We start from the raw sequence: 20,589 nt of genomic DNA on the forward strand, positions 1-20,589 counted from the left end.
CTACCTCGGCCTCCCAAAGTGCTTTTATAAATCAATTTTTTTTTTTTTTTACAGATACTACAGGATAAAGGGCAGGGGGTGGGGAGTATAAAAGGTTCAAATAGGAATCTCACAGGGAAAATAATACATTTATAAAACAGCCAATAAACGTAAAGATGCTAAAACTTCAAACTTAAAAATTAAAAATTGCAACATGGTAAGAGTGTAAAGAAACAGTCATTCTCATATATTCAGTGGTGTGTACATTTCTTTTTATTATTTTACTTTAAGTTCCAAGATGCATGTGCAGAATGGACAGGTTTGTTACATAGGTAATAGTGGTGGTTTGCTGTACTTACCAACACTTTATCTAGGTTTTAAGCCCCACATGCATTAGGTATTTGTCCTAATGCTCTCCCTCTCCTTACCCCCCACCCCACAACAGGCCCCAGTGTGTGTTGTTCCCCTCCCTGTATCCATGTGTTCTCATTGCTCAATTCCCAGTTACAAGTGAGAACATGCGCTGTTTGTTTTTTTTCCTGTGTTAGTTTGCTGAGGATGATGGCTTCTACCTTCATCCATTTCCCTGCAAAGGACATGAACTGATTCTTTTTTTATGGCTGCATAGTATTCCACGGTATATATGTACTACATTTTCTCTATCTAGTCTATCATTGATGGGCATTTGGGTTGGTGTAGGTTTATTTAATAGAAAATATGGCATTATATATTGAAATTTAAAATGCATATATTCTCTTAACCCAAGAATTCTACTTCTAGGAATGTATCCTGTAAATACTAGCATGTATACAGAAAGAAATAGGTTCAGAGATTTTGTTACAGCACTGACAACAATAGCTAAAAACCAGAAATACTGTGTTAATCAACAGAGGAGAAGTAAATTATAGCACAATCATACAACAGGATGTTACTATGTAGCAATTAAAAAGAATTAGATGGCACTAATGTATTAATATGAAAAAAATCTAAGACATATAAGTAACTGAATAAAGGATATTCTGATCACTAGACAATGTAAACCTCTTCTGGATGAGATGAAGTACTGTATCAGTGACCCAAAATAACTAAAGATTCAAGCAAACAATATTGAAACAATCGTTTTCAAACGCTGGACATCAGGCAATATAGGAAAATAATCCCTGATTGAGAGCAGACAAAAAAACGGAGCTCTACAATTGCCCTAGCTTACTGCATAAAGAGATTTTACAGGCTGTGGCCAAGTAAGAGAGAAGCCAGGCAGGACCAAGCAGTCTCCCTGAGTTGAAGATGAGAGCTAAGAGTCTGGTAAAACTCTATCCAAGGCAGCTAGAGTTCCCAGGACAGAGTACCAGAGAGGAAAAACCAGCACAAAGATAGACTTCAAAAGATCTGCAGACTTTCCTTGAACATTCAGCTGAGTACTGATCATTTTCTATGTATAAGGAAACAAAATGTTCACCTGAGCACTGATCAGCCCCTATGTGTGAGGAAACTAGGTAAGACTGGGAAAATAACTACTGAAAGAGATTGAGACTCACAGAGAAGCTCATGGGACCAGGAATAGTCTGTATACCCACGAGACTGAAGAATCTTCTATGACTCTACTTTATCAGATAGAGTCCAGAAGGGTACTGCCTCAGTATTAGGAAAAATTAGCCCTAGATTAAAGGCTGCTCTCATACCTCCTAACAAAGCATCCTTTCAAAGATGAAACAATTTCCAAGTAACTTAATTGCATCCCAGGACAAAGCTTAATGATATTTATAATACCAAAATATCTAGGACACATATCCAATAAAACATGAGCAGGCAGGCAAAGAAGTAGAAAAATTATTAGACGTGCAAAGGAGGTCAATCAACTGCTATCAAGTGAAACCAACTCAGAAATGACAGATGACAAAATTGGTAGACAAGGACATTGAAACAGTTATTGTAACTGTATTTCATACGTTCAGCAAGCTAGAAGACAGATTGAACATGTCAGATACAAAGAAAGTATGTTCAGATAGAGAGATAAAAATGATATCCCTAAATGAAATTAACAGTTATTAGACACTGTAGAAGAAAAGATTAGTGAACTTGAAGACCTAACAACAGAAATTATCCAAAAGGAAAGAAAAAAAAAATAATGAAGAACAAAAAGGATAGGGCATCAGTGAGCTGTGGGACAACATTGAATAACCTAAAATAATTGTAATTGAGTCCCTATAGGAGAGAAGACAGAGAAAAGAGAAAACATAATTGAAAAATAAAGGTCAAGATTTTCCTAATTTGGTAACTACACACCCACAGACCCAAGAAGTTCAAGGAACCACAAGTGCAGGAAACAAAGAAAACCACAACAAGCTACACCATAACTAAATTGCTTGAAATCAGTAATAATGAAAAATTTTAAAGCAATGAGAGAAAAAATATAGATTATATAAATAAGAACAAAGGTAAGAAAAGATAGGAGCATTCTTGGTGGAACAATGCAAGCTAGAAGACAGAGGAGTAACATCTTTAAAGTACTGAAAGAAAAAAAATTCTTGCCCTTAAGTTATATGTCTAATGAAAAAAAATTTTTCTAAAGAGACAGAGTCTCACTCTGTCACCCAGCTGGAGCACCTGGTGTGATCATTATCTAACTGTAACCTTGAACATCTAGGCTCAAATAATCTTCCCATCTCAGCCTTCCAAGTAGCTAGGACTACAGGCTTGTGCCACATGCCTGACTAATTTGTTTTATGTTTTTAAATTTTTCATAGAGACAGGGTCTTGCTATATTGCCCAGGCTAGTCTCAAACTCACCTCAAGCAATCCTCCTGCCTTGGCTTCCCCAAGCACTGGGATTACAGGCATGAGCCACCATGCCTGGCCAAAAAGATCTTTTAAAACAATGATGAGGCTGGGCATGGTTGGCTCATGCCTGTAATCCCAGAACTATGGGAGGCCAAAGCAGGCAGATCATGAGGTCAAGAGATCGAGATCATCCTGGCCAACATGGTGAAACCCTATCTCTACTAAAAATACAAAAATTAGCTGGGTGGCAGCGCACACCTGTAGCCCCAGCTACTTGGAAGGCTGAGGCAGGAAAATCGCTTGAACCTGAGAGGTGGAGCCTGCAGTGAGCCTAGATCACGCCACTGCACTCCAGCCTGGCGACAGAGAAAAAAAAACAAAAAAACGACAGGGCTGGGTGCAATGGCTCATGCCTATAATCCCAGCACTTCAGGAGGCTGAGGTGGGCAGATCATTTGCTCTCAGGAGTTCGAGACCAGCCTGGCCAACATGGTGAAACCCCATCTCTACTAAAAATGCAAAAATCAGCCAGGCATGGTGACACATGCCTGTAGTCCCAGTTATTACATGGGAGGCTGAGGCACAAGAATTGCTTGAACCCAGGAGGCAAAGGTTGCAGTGAGCCGAGACTGCACCACTGTATTCTAGCCTAGGTGATGGAGTGAGACTCTGTCTCCAAAATTAAAAAATAAATAAATAAATAACAGGATTTTTTTCAAGGTCTATTAACTCTGGAAAATGTCTAAAAATACATTTAAAGTAACTTTAAATGAAAAGAAAAATTAGCTTAAATTTCAATATGACATTTAGGAAAAAAAGGGTAAAGAAGTAAACCAACCAAGGCCGGGCACGGTGGCTCACACCTGTAATCCCGGAACTGTGGGAAGCCAAGGCAGGTGGATCACGAGGTCAGGAGTTGGAGACCAGCTTTAGCCAATATGGTGAAACCCCATCTCTGCTAAAGATTAAAAAATTAGCAAGGCGTGGTGGCACGCACCTGTAGTCCCAGCTACTTGGGAGGCTAAGGTGGGAGAAAGGTGGGAGAACTGCTTGAACCCGGGAGGTGGAGGTTGCAATGAGCCAAGATTATGCCACTGCACACCAGCTTGGGTGACAGAGTGAGACTCCATCTCAAAAAAAAAAAAAAAAAAGAAAAGAAAAAAGAAAAAGAAATAAAAAAAGAAAGAAATCAATACCCACATATGCTAAAATTTTTATTTTTTTGCAGTGGCGTGATCTCAGCTCACTGTAACCTCGGCCTCCCGGGTTCAAGTGATTCTCCCGCCTCAGCCTCCCAAGTAGCTCAGACTACAGGCGCACGCCACCACACCCAGCTAATTTTTGTATCATTAGTAGAGACGGTATTTCACCATACTAGCCAAGCTGGTCTTGAACTCCTAACATTGTGATCTGCCCACCTCAGCCTCCCAAAGTGCTGGGATTACAGGAGTGAGCCACTGCACCTGGCCATATGCTAAATATTACAAAGAGATTTTGGTTCTAAAATATCATAACAAATAAACTGAGAAAGTTCTGAAAAACAAGCCAGGGTCAACCAAAACAAATTCTATGATGAAACTTTTTTTAAACATTCAAAAAGTTTGAGACTGATTTTTGAGATACTGAGTAGGAGGCCAGGCACAGTGACTCACACCTATAATTCCCCACTTTGGGAGACAAAGGCAAGAGGACTGCTTGAGCTCAGGAGTTCAAGACAAGACCGAACAACATGGTAAAACCTTGTCTCTAATTAGCCAGACATGGTGGTGCACAACTGTAGTCCCAGCGACTTGGCAGGAGGATCATTTGAGCCCAAGAGGCAGAGATTGCTAGGAGCTGAGATCGTGCCATTGCACTACAGCCTGGGCAACAGAGCAAGGTTTTGTATCAAAAAAAAAAAAAGAAAGAAAAGAAAAAAAAGTATAGGAATTAAGTACATTATTATATATAAATATAATAAATGCAGTCACAGTATACAATAGGTATTTCTTACTTAAGATATTAAATATAAATTTTTCTTTAATTATAAAAGGATATTTTACAAATACTTCACCCTTAAGATTTCTAAGTAAACAGAATTGCCAGGAAATTGGAAGATATCTATCTATTACTCAAGAACCTAAATGAGGCTGGGTGCAGTGGTTCACGCCTGTAATCCCAGCACTTTGAGGGGATGAGGCAGGTGATCACCTGAGGTTGGGAATTCAAGACCAGCCTGACCAACATGGAGAAATCTTGTCTCTACTAAAAATACAAAATTAGCCAGGTGTGGTGGTACAAGCCTGTTAATCCCAGACACTTGGAAGGCTGAGGCAGGAGAATCGCTTGAACCCAGGAGGCAGAGGTTGCAGTGAGCCAAGATCACGTGATTGCACTCCAGACTGGGCAACAAGAGCGAAACTCCATCTCAAAAAAAAAAAAAAGGAATCTGAATGAACTCATCACAGACTCTTCCATTCAGGGATCATTAAAAATAGCTTTTCAAGGTTATCAATAGGTTTTAATACCATTTCTTTATTCAAAAAATTTTTTTTCAAATAGAGATGGGAGTCTCATTCTGTTGTCCAGGTTGCTGTCAAACTCCTGGTCTGAAGTAATCCTCCTGCCTCAGATTCCCAAAGTATTGAGATTACAGACATGAGCCACCATGCCCGGTCCATTTTAAAAACTGAAATTCTCAATACTGCACATCTGACAAGCCAAAAGGTAAGTGACAATGCTTATAAGAAAACACAATGTTTTGTTTCTAAGAATACCTTACCTTCTGGTGTTGGTTTGTCTTGAGGAAGATCTGGCATATTTTCATCCAAAAGGTCTGCTAAAGATTGAGAATTTGCCAGCAGCTTCTGATAAGACATAGCAAACTCCTCATACTGTTTATGTCTATCTTCACTGAGCTCCCCTTTAGAATGTAGAATGCGCCTATAAACAAATGATGAAATCATCTGACAGTCTTATCAAAATAGACGTCATCACACATTGTTATATGGGAAAAATTCCATAATTTGATTTTCTCATACAAATTTAGTATAATCTTCATTTTTATTTAACATTTTAATCTAATATTTTCAAATATATCTGAAATTTATAATCAAATTCACCTGCACAATTAAATGTTAACACTGGTTCCTCAAACTATATGAAGCATGCTTGCTGAAATACCACAATATTTAACAATATACTTCTAAATAATTTTAAATTATTCAGCATTTTGTTACAGTCATACTCTTCTCACAGAGTTAACCAAAACTAACACAACTACACAAGCCAATTTTCAAAAGCAACAGGTTATAGAAAGAATCAATTATTCTTAAACCTCCATAATGATTTGAATCAGTAATATATTTAACAATATATCACAAAATAATAAAAAATTATTTGGTTTTACATTACTGTCATACTCTCCTCAGACATACAGAGCTAAACAAAAATATTTAACACAAAAATATTTAACATCCAGTCAAATGAGATATATAATAATCACACTAAGAATTTCTGATACATAAGCAGTAGCAAGGTGATGACTACTTTATGAAAACAAAAATGAACAGTCCTTTTCCTTACTTGCATGTGTGGAACTCAGTTTTCAAAACCAACAGATTTTGAACAGGTTCAAAAACAACAGAATCAGTTATCCTTAAACTTCCATAATGATTTGAATCAAGATTATCTTATGAAAAAGCCCACATCTTCCCCACAGCCAATTCTCGATCTACTGTGCAAGTACTGGTTATTAATCCAGGTAACAAACACTGAGAAACCCATTTACTCAGGCCAGCCCTTATCAAGGAACTAAGGACAAAACCACTCTTCCACTTTACAAGAGTACACCACTAAGCTCAAAACTACAAACGCAAAACTATTAGAAAATACCAAAATGTACAGAATAAAATAAGAGTCTTATTATATTGGTATAAATTATTGACATTTATATAGCTGGATCCAATTTTTTACATACAAAATATCCATGTGGTAGTATAACGTTCGAAATTTATAAACTATGATGCAAATACAATGTTTCAAAAAGTCAATTATAAATTATAAATTATGTTATTTTTAAAGTAGTACTTCGAAGTTTTTCATTTCTTGTTGACTTTTCTTATGAATAGTGAAGAAAACAAGGTTTTCTGTAATGCCATCTTCCATCTTCTAAAGTTACAGAGAAAAAGGCAGAAAAATCAAGCCTATATTTATTCTTCCCAACTTATTTGAAACGATGTCAAAACTATCCCATTTTACCCTATTTCTACTCACATAAGCTTTTGTTTAAATACTATAACAATTCAAATAACAACATTTTCTATTTTCAGACGATTCGTTCCCATTACAAGTGCATCAGTGCACAGATTCATAAAATCCAGTAATTTCCTTTTTCAAATCTGGCCTATTAGGGTCTAAAATGAGAAATTTCATTTTCTTTTTATTTAAATATACATTAGATATCATTCTACCAACACATTAGCAAAATGTTGAAATACTTTAACCATAATAATCCAGGCTAAAAAGTGCTTCTCTAAAAATACTGTCATTAGAGAGCATTTCCTCTTCTTCAAACATTTGTTTCAGACTACTATTATAAAAACAAAATTTTATCACTAATTTTGTTAATGAATTCTAAAACTTAAAACAAAAACCCAAAGCATTTTAACATATTCATAGTTATGAAAGAAACATTAGTACTTTGAATGAGCTTGTTAAAAATTTTAATCAGAAGTTCTAACAGAACTCATTTTGGAAGCTGAAAGTCATTTTTTAAAAAAATCTGTAATTTACTTTTATTTTTTGTAGAGATGGGAGTCTGGCTATGTTGGCCAAGCTGGTCTCGAACTCCTGGCCTCAAGCAATCCTCCCACCTCAAACTCCCAAAGTGCTGCGATTACAGGCACGAGCCACCACACTCGACAAAATTAAATAAATTACTCAAATAAGTAATGCTCAGAAGTAGGTTACTTAAAAATATTTGCACCGTAGGGCCAGGCATGGTAGCTCTTTTGGAGCTATTATAATCCCTATAATCCCAGCACTTTTGGAGGCCGAAGCAAGTGGATCACCTGAGGTCAGGAGCTCAAGACCAGCCTGGCCAACATGGTGTAACCTCGCCTCTACAAAAATATAAAAATTAGCTGAGCATAATGGTGGTGCCTGTAATCCCAGCTCCTTGGAAGGCTGAGGCAGGAGAATGGCTTGAACTTCAGAAGCGGAGGTTGCAGTGAGCCAAGACTGCACCACTACACTCCAGCCTAGGCGACAGAGCCAGACCCCATCTAAAAAAAAAAATTGAAGAGTTTATTCCACGGCATTTTAGTTGGAAAAACAAAAAAACAAAAACAAAAACTGAAGAGTTTATTCTGAAGCAAATTATATTAATAGGGTTATAATGGTTCTAAGATATTTCAAAACCCCTAATGACAATCACGATGCAACATTATTTCATACTTAAAAAGAAATCAGAAAATATATCTCAGAATAATATAACCCAGAACTTCATTTCTCTTAACAAGTTCTGACATTCTGGTTAACCAAAGAACAAACATCCAGTCCACTGAGATATATAATAATCACACTAAGAATTTCTGATACATAAGCAGTAGCAAGGTAATGACTACTTTATGAAAACAAAAATGAACAGTCCTTTTCCTCACTTCCATATGTGGATTTGCCTGTGACTTTGCACTGAGTCCATTATAAGTGATTTCATTCTGTGATGGTTCCCTGAGTCTGCATTCCAGTTCTTCTCCAGTTCTACTGGAACCAAACTAAAACTTTAAAACTTCAGTAAAGCCAGTCGCAGTGGCTCACTCCCGTAATCCCAGCACTTTGGGAGGCTGAGGCAGGCAAATCATGAGATCAGCCTGACCAACATGGTGAAACCCCATCTCTACTAAAAAATACAAGAAAATTAGCCAGGCATGGTGGCACACGCCTGTAATCCCAGCTACTCAGGAGGCTGAGGCAGGAGAATTGCTTAAACCTAGGAGGCAGAGTCTGCAGTGAGCCTAGATGGCGCCACTGCACTCCAGCCTAGGTGATAGAGCAAGACTGCCTCAAAAAAAAAAGCTTCAGTGATTCACCCTACCCTTAGTCAAATGCATTATTAACAGCACTAACTTACCTAATGAGTATGTGCTTTACTATTCAGTGAGAACAGTCTTTAAGAAAAGTTTAGATTTTTTTTTTAATATCTTACACCGAGCACTCAGTTAGCAGGACAAAATACCAATGAATATAATTATGATTTCTGTTATATATAAAACTAACATATGTAGCCATATGTCCTTCCCTTGACAACTATGTAATACTGAAATGACTAAATCCACAGCATGCAGTAAGACGAAATACAGACAAACCAGAGAAATAACTCATTGTAGTGACTGAACATTTAAAAACCCAAGAATTGGCCAGGCACAGTGGCTAAAGCCTGTAGTCCTAGCACTTTGGGAGGCCAAGGATGGTGGACTGCTTGAGCCCACAAGTTTAAGACCAACCTGGGCAGCATGGCAAAACTCCAACTCTACAAAATATACAAAAATTAGTTGGATGCAGTGTTGGGCACCTATAGTCCTAGCTACTCAGGAGACTGAAGTGGGAGGATCACCTGAACCCAGGAGGGTGAGGCTGCCTAAGATGTGACTGTGCCACCACGCTGCAGCCTGGGTGACAGAGTGAGAACCTGTCTACATAAATAAACCCAAGGATCATTTAGAAATTCTAATGAAATTAAAACGAAACATTTTTAAATGTAGGTACTAAAAATGTCAGGGCATTTTTTTTGTAACTTTATGAAACTCATAGGAAAAGGTTTTCAGTTTGTTTTTGAAAATCCATATGAGGGAACTAAATATTACACAGCACATCTGACCAAGAAGTATCTCTGCTTTATATCAATGTTATCAAAGATGTGAACAAAATTTCCCATGGGAATGTATCACTGAAAATACAACCAAAAGCAGCCGGAAAATATGATTTCATCACATATTTTAATAATTGCCTAAAAAACCCCATTGCTACTAAAAATACAAAAATTAGCCAGGTGTGGTGGCAGGCGCCTGTAATCCCAGCTACTTGGGAGACTGAGGCAGGAGAATCACTTGAACCGGGAGGTAGAGGTTGCAGTGAGCCAAGATCACGCCACTGCACTCCAGTCTGGGCCACAGAGCAAGACTCCATCAAAAACAAACAAACAAAAAAGAATAATTATTTTAGATTTTCTTTTGGTTTAATTTTAGAATTTGTTTATGGATGTCTCAATCTTGTAAAAAGACTCTAGAACATAGCAAAGCAAAACTGTACCCATTTAAATGGGTATTACTACTACAGCAAAGTCATTTAAACACAATTAGAATATCTAAGAGATAATTTTAGAGCTCTTACTACAGCTATAACACTAAGTCTAAAGTACAGAGAAGTAACAAAATTGTGCTTAAATACTACCAATTAATTAAACAACCTACTTGTGAAGCAAGGTACAATTTACCTGGAATGAAAGTGAAAGTAAAAGCAGTATCATTTCATTATTGGCTGATGTGTTTTTAAGATTCAATTATCAGTCAATAATGCCTCATGAATTTGCATTAATAAAAGAATGGGAAGAAGAAAAAATGTTTGCACTCTACTTAAATGTTTTTTACTGAACTTTGTCAACTCATTGCTGCTAGTCTAAGCCTGCAATAATGAAGGTACCAAGAGTCACAGGTGCTGAAGAGAAACTTGATAACACTTCATCAATTAGGGAGATAAAAAGGAATAAAGACACTTCAGGATTACTCAAACAAGAATTCTGGCCTACAACCTGAATTCATAATTTCACTATATTGAAAAAAACAAATTCTGTAACATAATTGAGTTATATTCAATAAAAATTAAATTGGCCCGGTGCAGTGGCTCACGCCTATAATACCAGTACTTTGGGAGGCTGAGGCAGGTAGATCACGAGGTCAGGAGTTCGAGACCAGCCTGGCCAACATGGTAAAAACCCATCTCTACTGAAAAAAAAAAAAAAAATTAGCCAGGCATGGTGGCGGGCACCTGTAGTCCCAGCTAATCAGGAGGCTGAGGCAGGAGAAACACTTGAACCTGGGAGGCAGAGGTCGCAGTAAGCCGAGATTGTGTCATTGCACTCCAGCCTGGTGACAGAGTGAGAATCCATCTCAAAAAAAATAGATAACTGAAAGTTCCTCAAGTCACTTAAAAAAGAAATCACCCTACCTTTTACTAGATTGTTTAAAACTGAGGATGGGCACGGTGGCTCACATCTGTAATCCCAGCACTTTGGGAGGCCGAGGAGGGTAGATCACCTGAGGTCAGGAGTTCAAGACCAGCCAGGCCAACATGGTGAAACCCCGCCTCTACTAAAAATACAAAAAAATTAGCCGGGCACATTAGAGGCTCATGCCTATAATCCCAGCACTGTAGTAGGCCAAGGAGGGCAGGCGGCTTGAGCTCAGGAGTTTGAGACCAGCCTGGGCAACATGGAGAAATCCTGTCTGCACCAAAAATACAAAAAATCAGGTAAGTGTGGTGCCGGGTGCCTAGGGTCCCAGCTACTTGAGAGGCTGATGTGGGAGGATTGCTTGAGCCAGGAGGTGAAGAGTGCAGTGAGCACTCTAACCTGCCACTCCAGCCTGGGTGACAAAGTGAGACCTTGTCTCAAAAAAACAAAATAATAAAAGATATAGAATAAAAGGCTTAAAGAAATTTAAATAAGTAGGAGTCTTAAATATCAGCTAGCTTAGTTTTCTAGCTTTACCATGCCTCAGAGAAACCTTACTGGAAGAACTATTGCCCATGATTTAGTCCTATGATGTAGAAAAATGTCAAAACACCTACTGGATGAGAGGTGCAGTGGGCCACACTTGTAAACCCAGAAGTTTGGGAGGCCATGGCAGGAGGACTGTTTGAGCCCAGGAGTTTGAGGCCAGCCTGGACAACAGTGTGAGGCCACATCTCTATTTTCACAAAAATTCTTTTAAAGATTGGAGTGGAGGCCAGACACAGTGGCTCACACATATAATCCCAGCACTTTGGGAGGCCAAAGCAGGTGGATCATCTGAGGCCACGAGTTCGAGACTAGCCTGGGCAACATGCCGAAACCCCGTCTCTACTAAAAATACAAAAATTAGTCAGGCATGGTGCCACGTGCCTGTAGTCCCAGCTACTCAGGAGGCTAAGGCGACAGAACTGCTTGAACCCCAGAAGGGGAGGTTGCAGCGAGCCAAGATCGCACCACTGTAGTCCAGCCTGGGCAACAGAGTGAAACACCATCTCAAAAATTCAATCAATTAATTAAGTAAAGGTGGGGTGGGACCAAGCACAGTGATTCACAACACCTATAATCCCAACAATTTGGGAGGCCAAGGCGGGAGGACCACTTAACCCCAGAAGTTTAAGAGATTCCCCTCTCTGTAAAAAAAAATTTTAAAATTAACCAGGCATGGTGGCACATGCCTGTAGTCCCAGCTACTTGGGAGTCTGAGGTAGGAAGATCCCTTAAGCCCCAGGAGGTCAAGGCAACACTGAGCCATGATCACACAACTGCACTCTAGCCCAGGTAACAGAGTGAGACCCTGTCACAAAAAAACTAAAAAAAAAAACACAAAAAACAGCTACTGGGTAACAACTGAGAGGGAGAAAATGATCATTTCAGGCAGAACACCATAATGAACCCTCTTAGAAGGTAGGAAACTATCATTAGGCCAAGTAGGGATTCTGCCCTAATCCATTCCTGATGTCTTTTTGGCTCAGTCACATATCTGTATTTTCACTATAGTGGCTGCTCAAGTTGAAGCTATCCTTAGGCATGATTTATTAAGCCATATGCCAAATATTTGCTATATGGTAATTAAGATTCTCGCATCCTCAAATCATTATATCTAAATGGGCAGTCTCCCATGAGAAAAAGGTCATGATGGCCAGACACCGTGGCTCACGCCTGTAATCCTAGCACTTAGGGAGGCCGAGGCCAGCAGATCACCTGAGGTGAGGAGTTTGAGACTAGCCTGGCCCACATGGCGAAACCCCATCTCTACTAAAAATGCAAAAATTAGCTGGGTATGGCGGAGCATGCCTATAATCCCAACTACTCAGGAGGCTGGAGTAGGAGAATCACTTGAACCCAGGAGGTGGAGGTTGCAGTGAGCCAAGATGGTGCCACTGCATTCCAGCCTGGGAGACTGAGCGAGACTCTACATCAAAAAAAAAAAAAAAAAAGGCTGTGACAATGCTCAAGTCAGTTTACACTACGTAAGTAAACTTCTCTAATAACTACAGATGAATAGTTCTGTACCAAATGGATAAAAGTTTCTAGGGAAAGCCCACAAAGCTATATTCTTAACACTACATTCTTTTCAAATTTTTATCAATGACTTGAATAATAAAATAGAAGAGCTGCTTATCAAAGCTGAATGTGACCAGAGGATAAGTACTATTCAGTTTTTGTTTTGATACAGGGTCTCTCTCTGTCCCCCAAGCTAGAGTGCAGGGGCATGATCATGGCTTACTGCAGTCTCAACTTCCCAGGCTCAAGTGATCCTCCCATCCCAAGCAGCTGAAACTACAGGCGCACACCACCACACCCAGCTAATTTTTATATTTTTTGTAGCAATGGGGTTTCACCATGTTGACCAGGCTAGTCTCAAACTCCTGAGCTTAAGTGATCATTCTACCTTAGCCTCCCAAAGTTCTAGCATTATAGGTGTCAGCCACTATGCCCAGCCGGTACTATTAAAAATACACATGTAATCAAATCCAAAGTTTTTATAAGGCTAAAATAATATACCAAAAACATCTAAATAAAGTTTACAGAGATAAGCAAGTACACATTTAGGCTTTAAAAATCGTATTTCACTAGTTCAAGGTGAAGAAGAACTGGCTTGTCAGCAGTTCATATAAGAAATAAAGCTTTAGTGCTAATAAGCTTAACAAAAAACAAAAGAATGACAAGGTAGCTATAAAAACTAAGGCAATTTTAGGTCACAGATAGAAAAGAATGCATACTAAACAAGTATCCTAAGAACAGTGAAGCATCCAGAAATCAAGAAGCAAACCGAAAGAACTGGAGGTATTTAACATGGAAAATGGAAAAGGGAAGCATTGTGGCAGTCTGTGAATATCTGAGATACTGTCATGGGAATAAAAGACACATATGTCCTGTACCAGTGTTCCTCAAACCATCTGTGGTAAACGGCCAACTTTCCTACCCCAATCATTGGATACTTTCGTAAAAATATAGTAAGAATACCATGGCCCCTGAAAATTCTATAATAATTTCTAAATGCTTACTCTCAGTTCCTGTGTTTAATTAATTATAAAGCGGTAAAAAGTTCATGGATCTCCTACTTTGAGTATATTTACTCCATCCATACCAGAAAAAAGAATCAAATCAAAGGGAATCATTTTGTGAGAAGTTAAATTTCCACTTGATATAACAAAGAATTCCTAGCCCGTGTTTCCATCATTGAAATGGCTCAGAGAGAACTGAGCTCCTTTGGGAAGTATTCAGAGGAAAAATAATCTTATCTGTTAAATAATCTATAAATGTATTCCTGCATTGGAAAGGTGAATGGATTGGATTAAAACATTGGAGAAAAGGCCGGGTGCTGTGGCTCACACCTGTAATCCTAGCACTTTGGGAGGCCGAAGTGGGTGGATCACCCGAGGTCAGGAGTTCAAGACCAGCCTGGCCATCATGGTGAAACCCCATCTTAATAAAAAAAAAAAAAATTGGAGAATCTCTCCACTCTCCAAGATTCTGAGTCCAATCAAAAGCAAATACACACACACTCCCTCAAAGTAGCCAAGAACTAATCAATCATCAGATACTTACAAATCAGTTATGGTGTATCAGGTAGAATGTGTATGAACAAAGGACTACGAAATTGACAAAGCATATGGAAATCATAAATAAGAAGCCCTAAGTATGAATAAAGGACCACCATAATCCTTTGTAGCCCATTACTGATGGTACAAGTACATTTTGAGGTTGGCTCTTCAAAGTTTAAACAGGTCCTCACAAATCAAAACATAAAACAAGGGTAATAAGCCTTTTTCTTTTACTAAGAAGTATCGATAACACCATTGCCATCTTAAATTCTCACCTCTGAATGACCTTCAGCCACAAAGATTTAACCACGTAGTCTCTACCTTGACCCAGTCCTAACTGTACTATTGGCCAACACTATTCCTGCAGAGTCTTCTGGTTAAGTCAATCACCTTCTAGTGGTAACTACTTAAACCACTCCTCCCCTAACACAGACTAAGGAAATATGAAAAAGATACTCTCCTACACAAATTTCTGATCAACAGTAATTTCAGATTCTAAACCATGCAATTTACATAGTTGTAGAAATATTAAAATAGTTTAATACTCAGCCACATGCTATGGCTATCATCACTTTTCTACACCCCCTCAGTTCTCCTCCAAATCTATCCTCTATAAAAGTTGACCTAATGCCCACAAACTACATCTACTTCTAGGTTCTTGTTGCTCCTCAGGTATAAATACTACACAATAATCTACAATACTTTCTAACAATCAAAACTGGCTCCAAAGTCAGGTCTTTTCACCAATTACCAGAGGCAAAGTACATTACTCCTTTAGAATTTTAAATGAATGCCCCCAGGAAGAAGACTCCTACAAACACATTTTATAGTTGCATTTAAGAAATTTTTTCACAGCTAATTTTGTGCATTACTTCCCAAAATTCTAATCTGAAATACTGCTGGTAATGATTCATTTTCTTAAAAAGAGCAACAGTGACATTAATAACTTAAAATACAAAACAATAAAAGTAAACCTGTTATGGAAAGAACATTAAAGCACACAGAAAAGTATTAGCAGGTAAGTTTAAGTGACAGAAAAGGAAAATCTACTCCTCAATTATTAAGGAGTGTTTAAAATCACAGGAAGAAAACACATACACAAAGCAAAAATCACCATCTACTTGCCAGATTTCTTTTAAAATCAAAAACAAAATCTATTGTAGACTCACATTAAAACATGAGTACTCAAGACTGTTCTACTTTGAAATTTTCCTGGAATGTTAAGAAATCACCTGTAAAGAGCCCTTTTCCATAAGTTCTTTCAGTGGCATGAAGACTTTAAACATTTTTAAGTATGAGCTCCAAAATAAATTCTCAACTCTGAGAAACATTTGAAAATCACCTGTTTTGTCTCTCAGTATTCTGGAGCTCCCTGTGGTCCCTTTTCAGGTGTTTGGTCAAAGACGTAAAGTACTCTTTTAAAAGATTCTGGAAAGGCTGTTGTTTCTCTGGACTAATTATCTCACTAGGAGGAAAACTCAAATTAAACTTCTCTGCAGCACTCTTTACTTTCCTTGGTACAAGTCCAGCAATATCATCTCCACAATGTCGACAGAAACTAATCACTACAGAGACATGAGTGTGGGACTCCCGATCGGCATTAATAATATTTTTTAGCTGTTCATAGATTAAGGAAAGACCTTCCTTGTCAGTGAAAATTCCAACTATTGTCAATTCTGCAATAAAACGCAAATCAGTTCTTAACTTGGTAATGTTAGGTGTTTTCTCCTCTTTCCTTGCTTCGAAATGTTTTTTCCAGACCTGAAGAAGTGATGGGGCAAAGTCAGCATAACGCTGGTGAAAGAGAGAGCAGAGGTGCACAGCACAGTTCACATCAGAGATTTTCAGCTTTGCTTCCACAATAGAAGCTACAGCTTCTGCAATGTATTTGCTTAAGTTTAGGCCATTAAAATCATGGGACAAGGAGTCTCTCTGTTGTTCCGTAATAGTTTTTAGCTTCTTGACAAAAGCAGTATTTTTCTTCAAACTTGAGTCAAGGCGGCTAAAGAAGTTTTCCTCTGGTCGGTTGTCAGGAGCATTTTGGTTTTTGCTACGAAGTTCCTTTCTTAAATGATGGCGTTCCCAAGCTTCCTGATGAAGCTGAACAGATTCTTCTTTTTCTCTATATAAAAACAAAACAAATAAATAAAATACTCTATATATTTTGAAGCATCATACACAAATCGCCTAAGAGAAAAGCCAATGAAAAAAATTATCTAAATTTAAGAATCTACAAGATTCAAAAGACCTTTCACTACTTTTAAAGACATTTTACTGGCCGGGCACGGTGGCTCATGCCTGTAATCCCAGCACTCTGAGAGGCCAAAACAGGCAGATCACCTGAGGTCAGGAGTTCAAGACCAGCCTAGCCAACATGGTGAAACCCCATCTCTACTAAATATACAAAAAAATTAGCCAGGCATGATGGCACATACCCACAGTCCCAGCGACTCAGAAGGCTGAGGCACAATGCTTGAACCAAAAAAAAAAATTGTCCACAAAGAACAAAGAATTAACACTGTAAGACCAGGAGTGGTGGCTCCCAGCACTTTGGGAGACTGAGGTGGGTGGGGTCAGGAGTTCAAGACCAGCCTGGCCAACACAGTAAAACCCGTCTCTACTAAAAAATACAAAAATTAGGCAGCTGTGGTGGCAGGCGCCTGTAATCCCAGCTACTTGGAAGGCTGAGGCAGAAGAATCACTTAAGCCCAGGAGGCAGAGGTTGCCATGAGCTGAGATCACACCACTACACTCCAGCCTCAAGACTCTGTCTCAAAAAAAAAAAAAAGAATTAGCACTATAAAAGAATGCATTAAAAATGTTTAAAAGAATATATTAAAAATGTTTTGAGGCCAGGTGTGGTGGCTCACGCTTGTAATCCTAACACTTTGGAAGGCCAAGGCGGGCAGATCACTTGAGATCAGGGGTTTGAGACCAGCCTGGCTAACATGGTGAAACCCCATCTCTACTAAAAATAGAAAAATTAGCCAGGCATGGTGGCGCATGCCTGTAGTCCCAGCTACCCAGGAGGCTGAGGCAGGAGAATCACTGTAACCAGGGAGGCAGGGTCTGCAGTGAGCCGAGATCACACCACTGCACTCTAGCCTGAGCAACAGAGTAAAACTCTGTCTCAAAAAAAAAAAAAAAAAAAAAAGGTTTGAAATGTTAGTCTTTTTTTCTTTTTTTCTTTTTTTTGGGGCAGGGTCTCACTCTGTTGCCCAGGCTGGAGTGCAGTGGTGTGATCTCGGCTCACTGCAACCTCTTGTCTCCCAGGTTCAAGCAATTCTCCCACCTCAGCCTCCCAAACAGCTGGGATTACAGGTGCATCACCACACTTGGCTAATTTTTGTATTTTTAGTAGAGACAGGGTTTACCATGTTGGTCAGGCTGGTCTTGAACTCCTGACCTCATATCATCCACCTTCCTCAGCCTCCTAAAATGCGGGATTACAGGCATGAGCCACTGCACCCGATCTAGATATAGTTTTTCCATACTCAGCACATTAACCAAGCCTTTAACAAAGTACCTCCCTAGGTTTGGGCTCTTTAAAATTCAAGTGATTTAGAAAATTTAGAAAGGCACCAGAAGACAACTATCAAATAAGAAACCTTTAAGAAAAAGCTAGTAGACTCAGTTTATCCTGAAAAGAATAACTAAAAACAAATATACCCTTTTTCCATGAAAAAGATTAGAACAAGTTTAAAATGCAGAAGTAATAAAATAGGCAGGAGTGAGGGGTGACAAACAACCTATTTTTGAAGTTTTTTGAAGTTTTTGAGATAACAAAATATATAACTTAAATCTCCACTTTGGGAAGCTGAGGTGGGAGGATCACTGGAGCCCAGGAGTTGAGACCAGCCTGGGCAACATAGTGAGACTCGATCTCTACCAAAAATTTTAAAAATTAGCTGGACATGGTGACATGTGCCTGTAGTCCCAGTTACCTGGGAGGCTAAGACAGGAGGATCACTTGAGCCTGGGAAGGTGAAGTTGCAGTGAGTCATGATCACACTACAGCTCTCCAGCCTGGGTGACAGAGTGAGATCCTGTCCCAAAAAATTACAGACATATATATAAATCTCCAAAAAAAGTATTTTCTGAAATAATCACCCCTGAGTTACAATATAATTACGATTTTTCCACGAAAAGCTATAATATGTTAACAGAAAGGTGGCCTCCATCACTGAGAACATGAACAGCTGAGTATCTTGAAGTCTTCCAGCAACACACAAACACCAAATGAGCAGTGAAAGTATATTATAAGAAAGTATGTACATACATTAAACAACTCAGTTTTCACCGGCACTGAAAACACTTTAAGATATATAATGAAGTTTTTATGGGTAAAATGCTATGATGCTTTAAAATACTCCAGGGGGACATATGCTAGGTAGATGGGAGACTAGTTCACTATACTATTCTATTTTTGCATATATCTGTAATTTTCCCAGGAGCTCAGGGAGTTCAAAATCAGCTTGGGAAATATAGCAAAACCTCGTCTCTACAAAAAATACAAAAATTAGCCAGGTGTGGTGGTGTGCATCTATAGTCCCAGCTACTTCCCAGGCTAAGGCAGGAGGACCCGTTGACCCAGGAAGCAGAGATTACAGTGAGCCAAGACCAGCCCACTGTACTCCAGCCTGGGGGACAGAGCAAGACCCTGTCTCAAAAAAAAAAAAAAAAAAAAAAAGAATCTCTCAAGAATCATCGTTCTAAAACCAGGCACTACTATAGCCTTGCAGACCTAAGGTTCCTGTTCCTTATCAAAAGTAGAGGTCCTGGCCAGCGGTGGTGGAACGAGCCTATAATGCCAGCTACTCAGGAGGCTAAGATAGGAGGAATCACTTGAGTCCAGGAGTTGGAGGCTGCAGTGCATTATGATGGAACCTGAGAGTAGTCATTGCACTCTGGCCTGGGTTAACAACACATCAATGCCCCCACCCCCCTCCAAAAAAAGGAAGAAAGTAGAAGTCCTAAGGAACAACTCTGAGAAGAAAGGTGGCTGTTTTAGACCTATACAAAATCGTGTTTGCCAAAAGCTTTTTAAATTACATATTTGGCCATGCACACTGGTGCACGTATATAGTCCCAACTACTAAGGAGGCTGTAGTGGGAGGATCACTTGAGCCCAGCAATTACAGACTAGATTACACAAAATAGTAAGACACCATTTCCAAAAAACAATTTTTTTAGGCCAAACATGGTGGCTGATGCCTGTAATCCCAACACTGTGGGAGGTTGAGGAAGGAGGACTGCTTGAGTCCAAGAGTTTAAGACCAGCCGGGGCAATATAGTAAAACTCTATCTACAAAAAGTACAAAAATAACCAGGTTTGGTGGCATGCACCTATAGTCCCCACTACCCAGGAGGATGAGGTGGGAAGACGGCTTGAGCCCAGGGGGTCAAGGCTGCAGTGAGCTGGCATCGCACCACTGCACTCCTGCACGCCTGGCTAGAGTTTGTTGAGCTCTTATTATGTACCAGGCACTGTACAAAATATATTAGCAAATATCCTTAAGACAGTCCCAATGAAGTTAAATTTTATGAGCCTTATTTTATAGAATAAAATGAAGCTCAAAAAGAATAAGTGCCCTCTTAAAAAATTATTTTATTAAAAAAAAAGTTATATATTTATTCTTTCTTTTTTCTCCATAGAGACAGGGTCTTGCTATGTTTCCCAGGCTGGTCTCGAACTCCTGGGGTTAATCAATCCTCCTGCCTCAGCCTCCCAACGTGCTGGGATTACAGGCATGAACCACCATGCCTGGCCTAATAAGTTTTATATTCAGAGAAGCACTCACGCTACTCAACTATAGTCAATTCTGATACATCTCTAAGAGAACTACATTTGCCACTAGTTTATTATTTACTTGCACATATTTATAAGGTTAAAAATAGATTTAAATAAAGATAAGAATGGGAGGCATTGTGGAATTGTGCTTAATGAACAGTCAAGAGTTTTAAAGTCAGGCCAATCTAGTTTTAAATCCCAGCAGCTCTACTATTTGCTGT

The 20,589-nt window shown here is 39.0% G+C and overlaps 1 protein-coding gene across 2 annotated transcripts in view; it reads right to left on the reverse strand.

The window, feature by feature from the left end:
- Positions 1–20,589, reverse strand: part of UPF2 (UPF2 regulator of nonsense mediated mRNA decay) — a 125,296-nt gene that overhangs the window by 94,402 nt on the left and 10,305 nt on the right. For both annotated transcript variants that reach the window (XM_064369041.1, XM_064369042.1), the window contains exons 3-4: positions 15,920–16,699; positions 5,522–5,682 (exon numbers count right to left, since the gene is read on the reverse strand). In XM_064369041.1, coding sequence (XP_064225111.1) covers positions 5,522–5,682; positions 15,920–16,699 — 941 coding nt within the window. The remainder of the gene's footprint in view (positions 1–5,521; positions 5,683–15,919; positions 16,700–20,589) is intronic.

This window comes from Aotus nancymaae, unplaced genomic scaffold (genome assembly GCF_030222135.1).
Source record: "Aotus nancymaae isolate 86718 unplaced genomic scaffold, 86718_ANA_hifiasm-v0.15.2.pri h1tg000083l, whole genome shotgun sequence".
In the NCBI taxonomy this organism is placed as follows: domain Eukaryota; kingdom Metazoa; phylum Chordata; class Mammalia; order Primates; family Aotidae; genus Aotus; species Aotus nancymaae.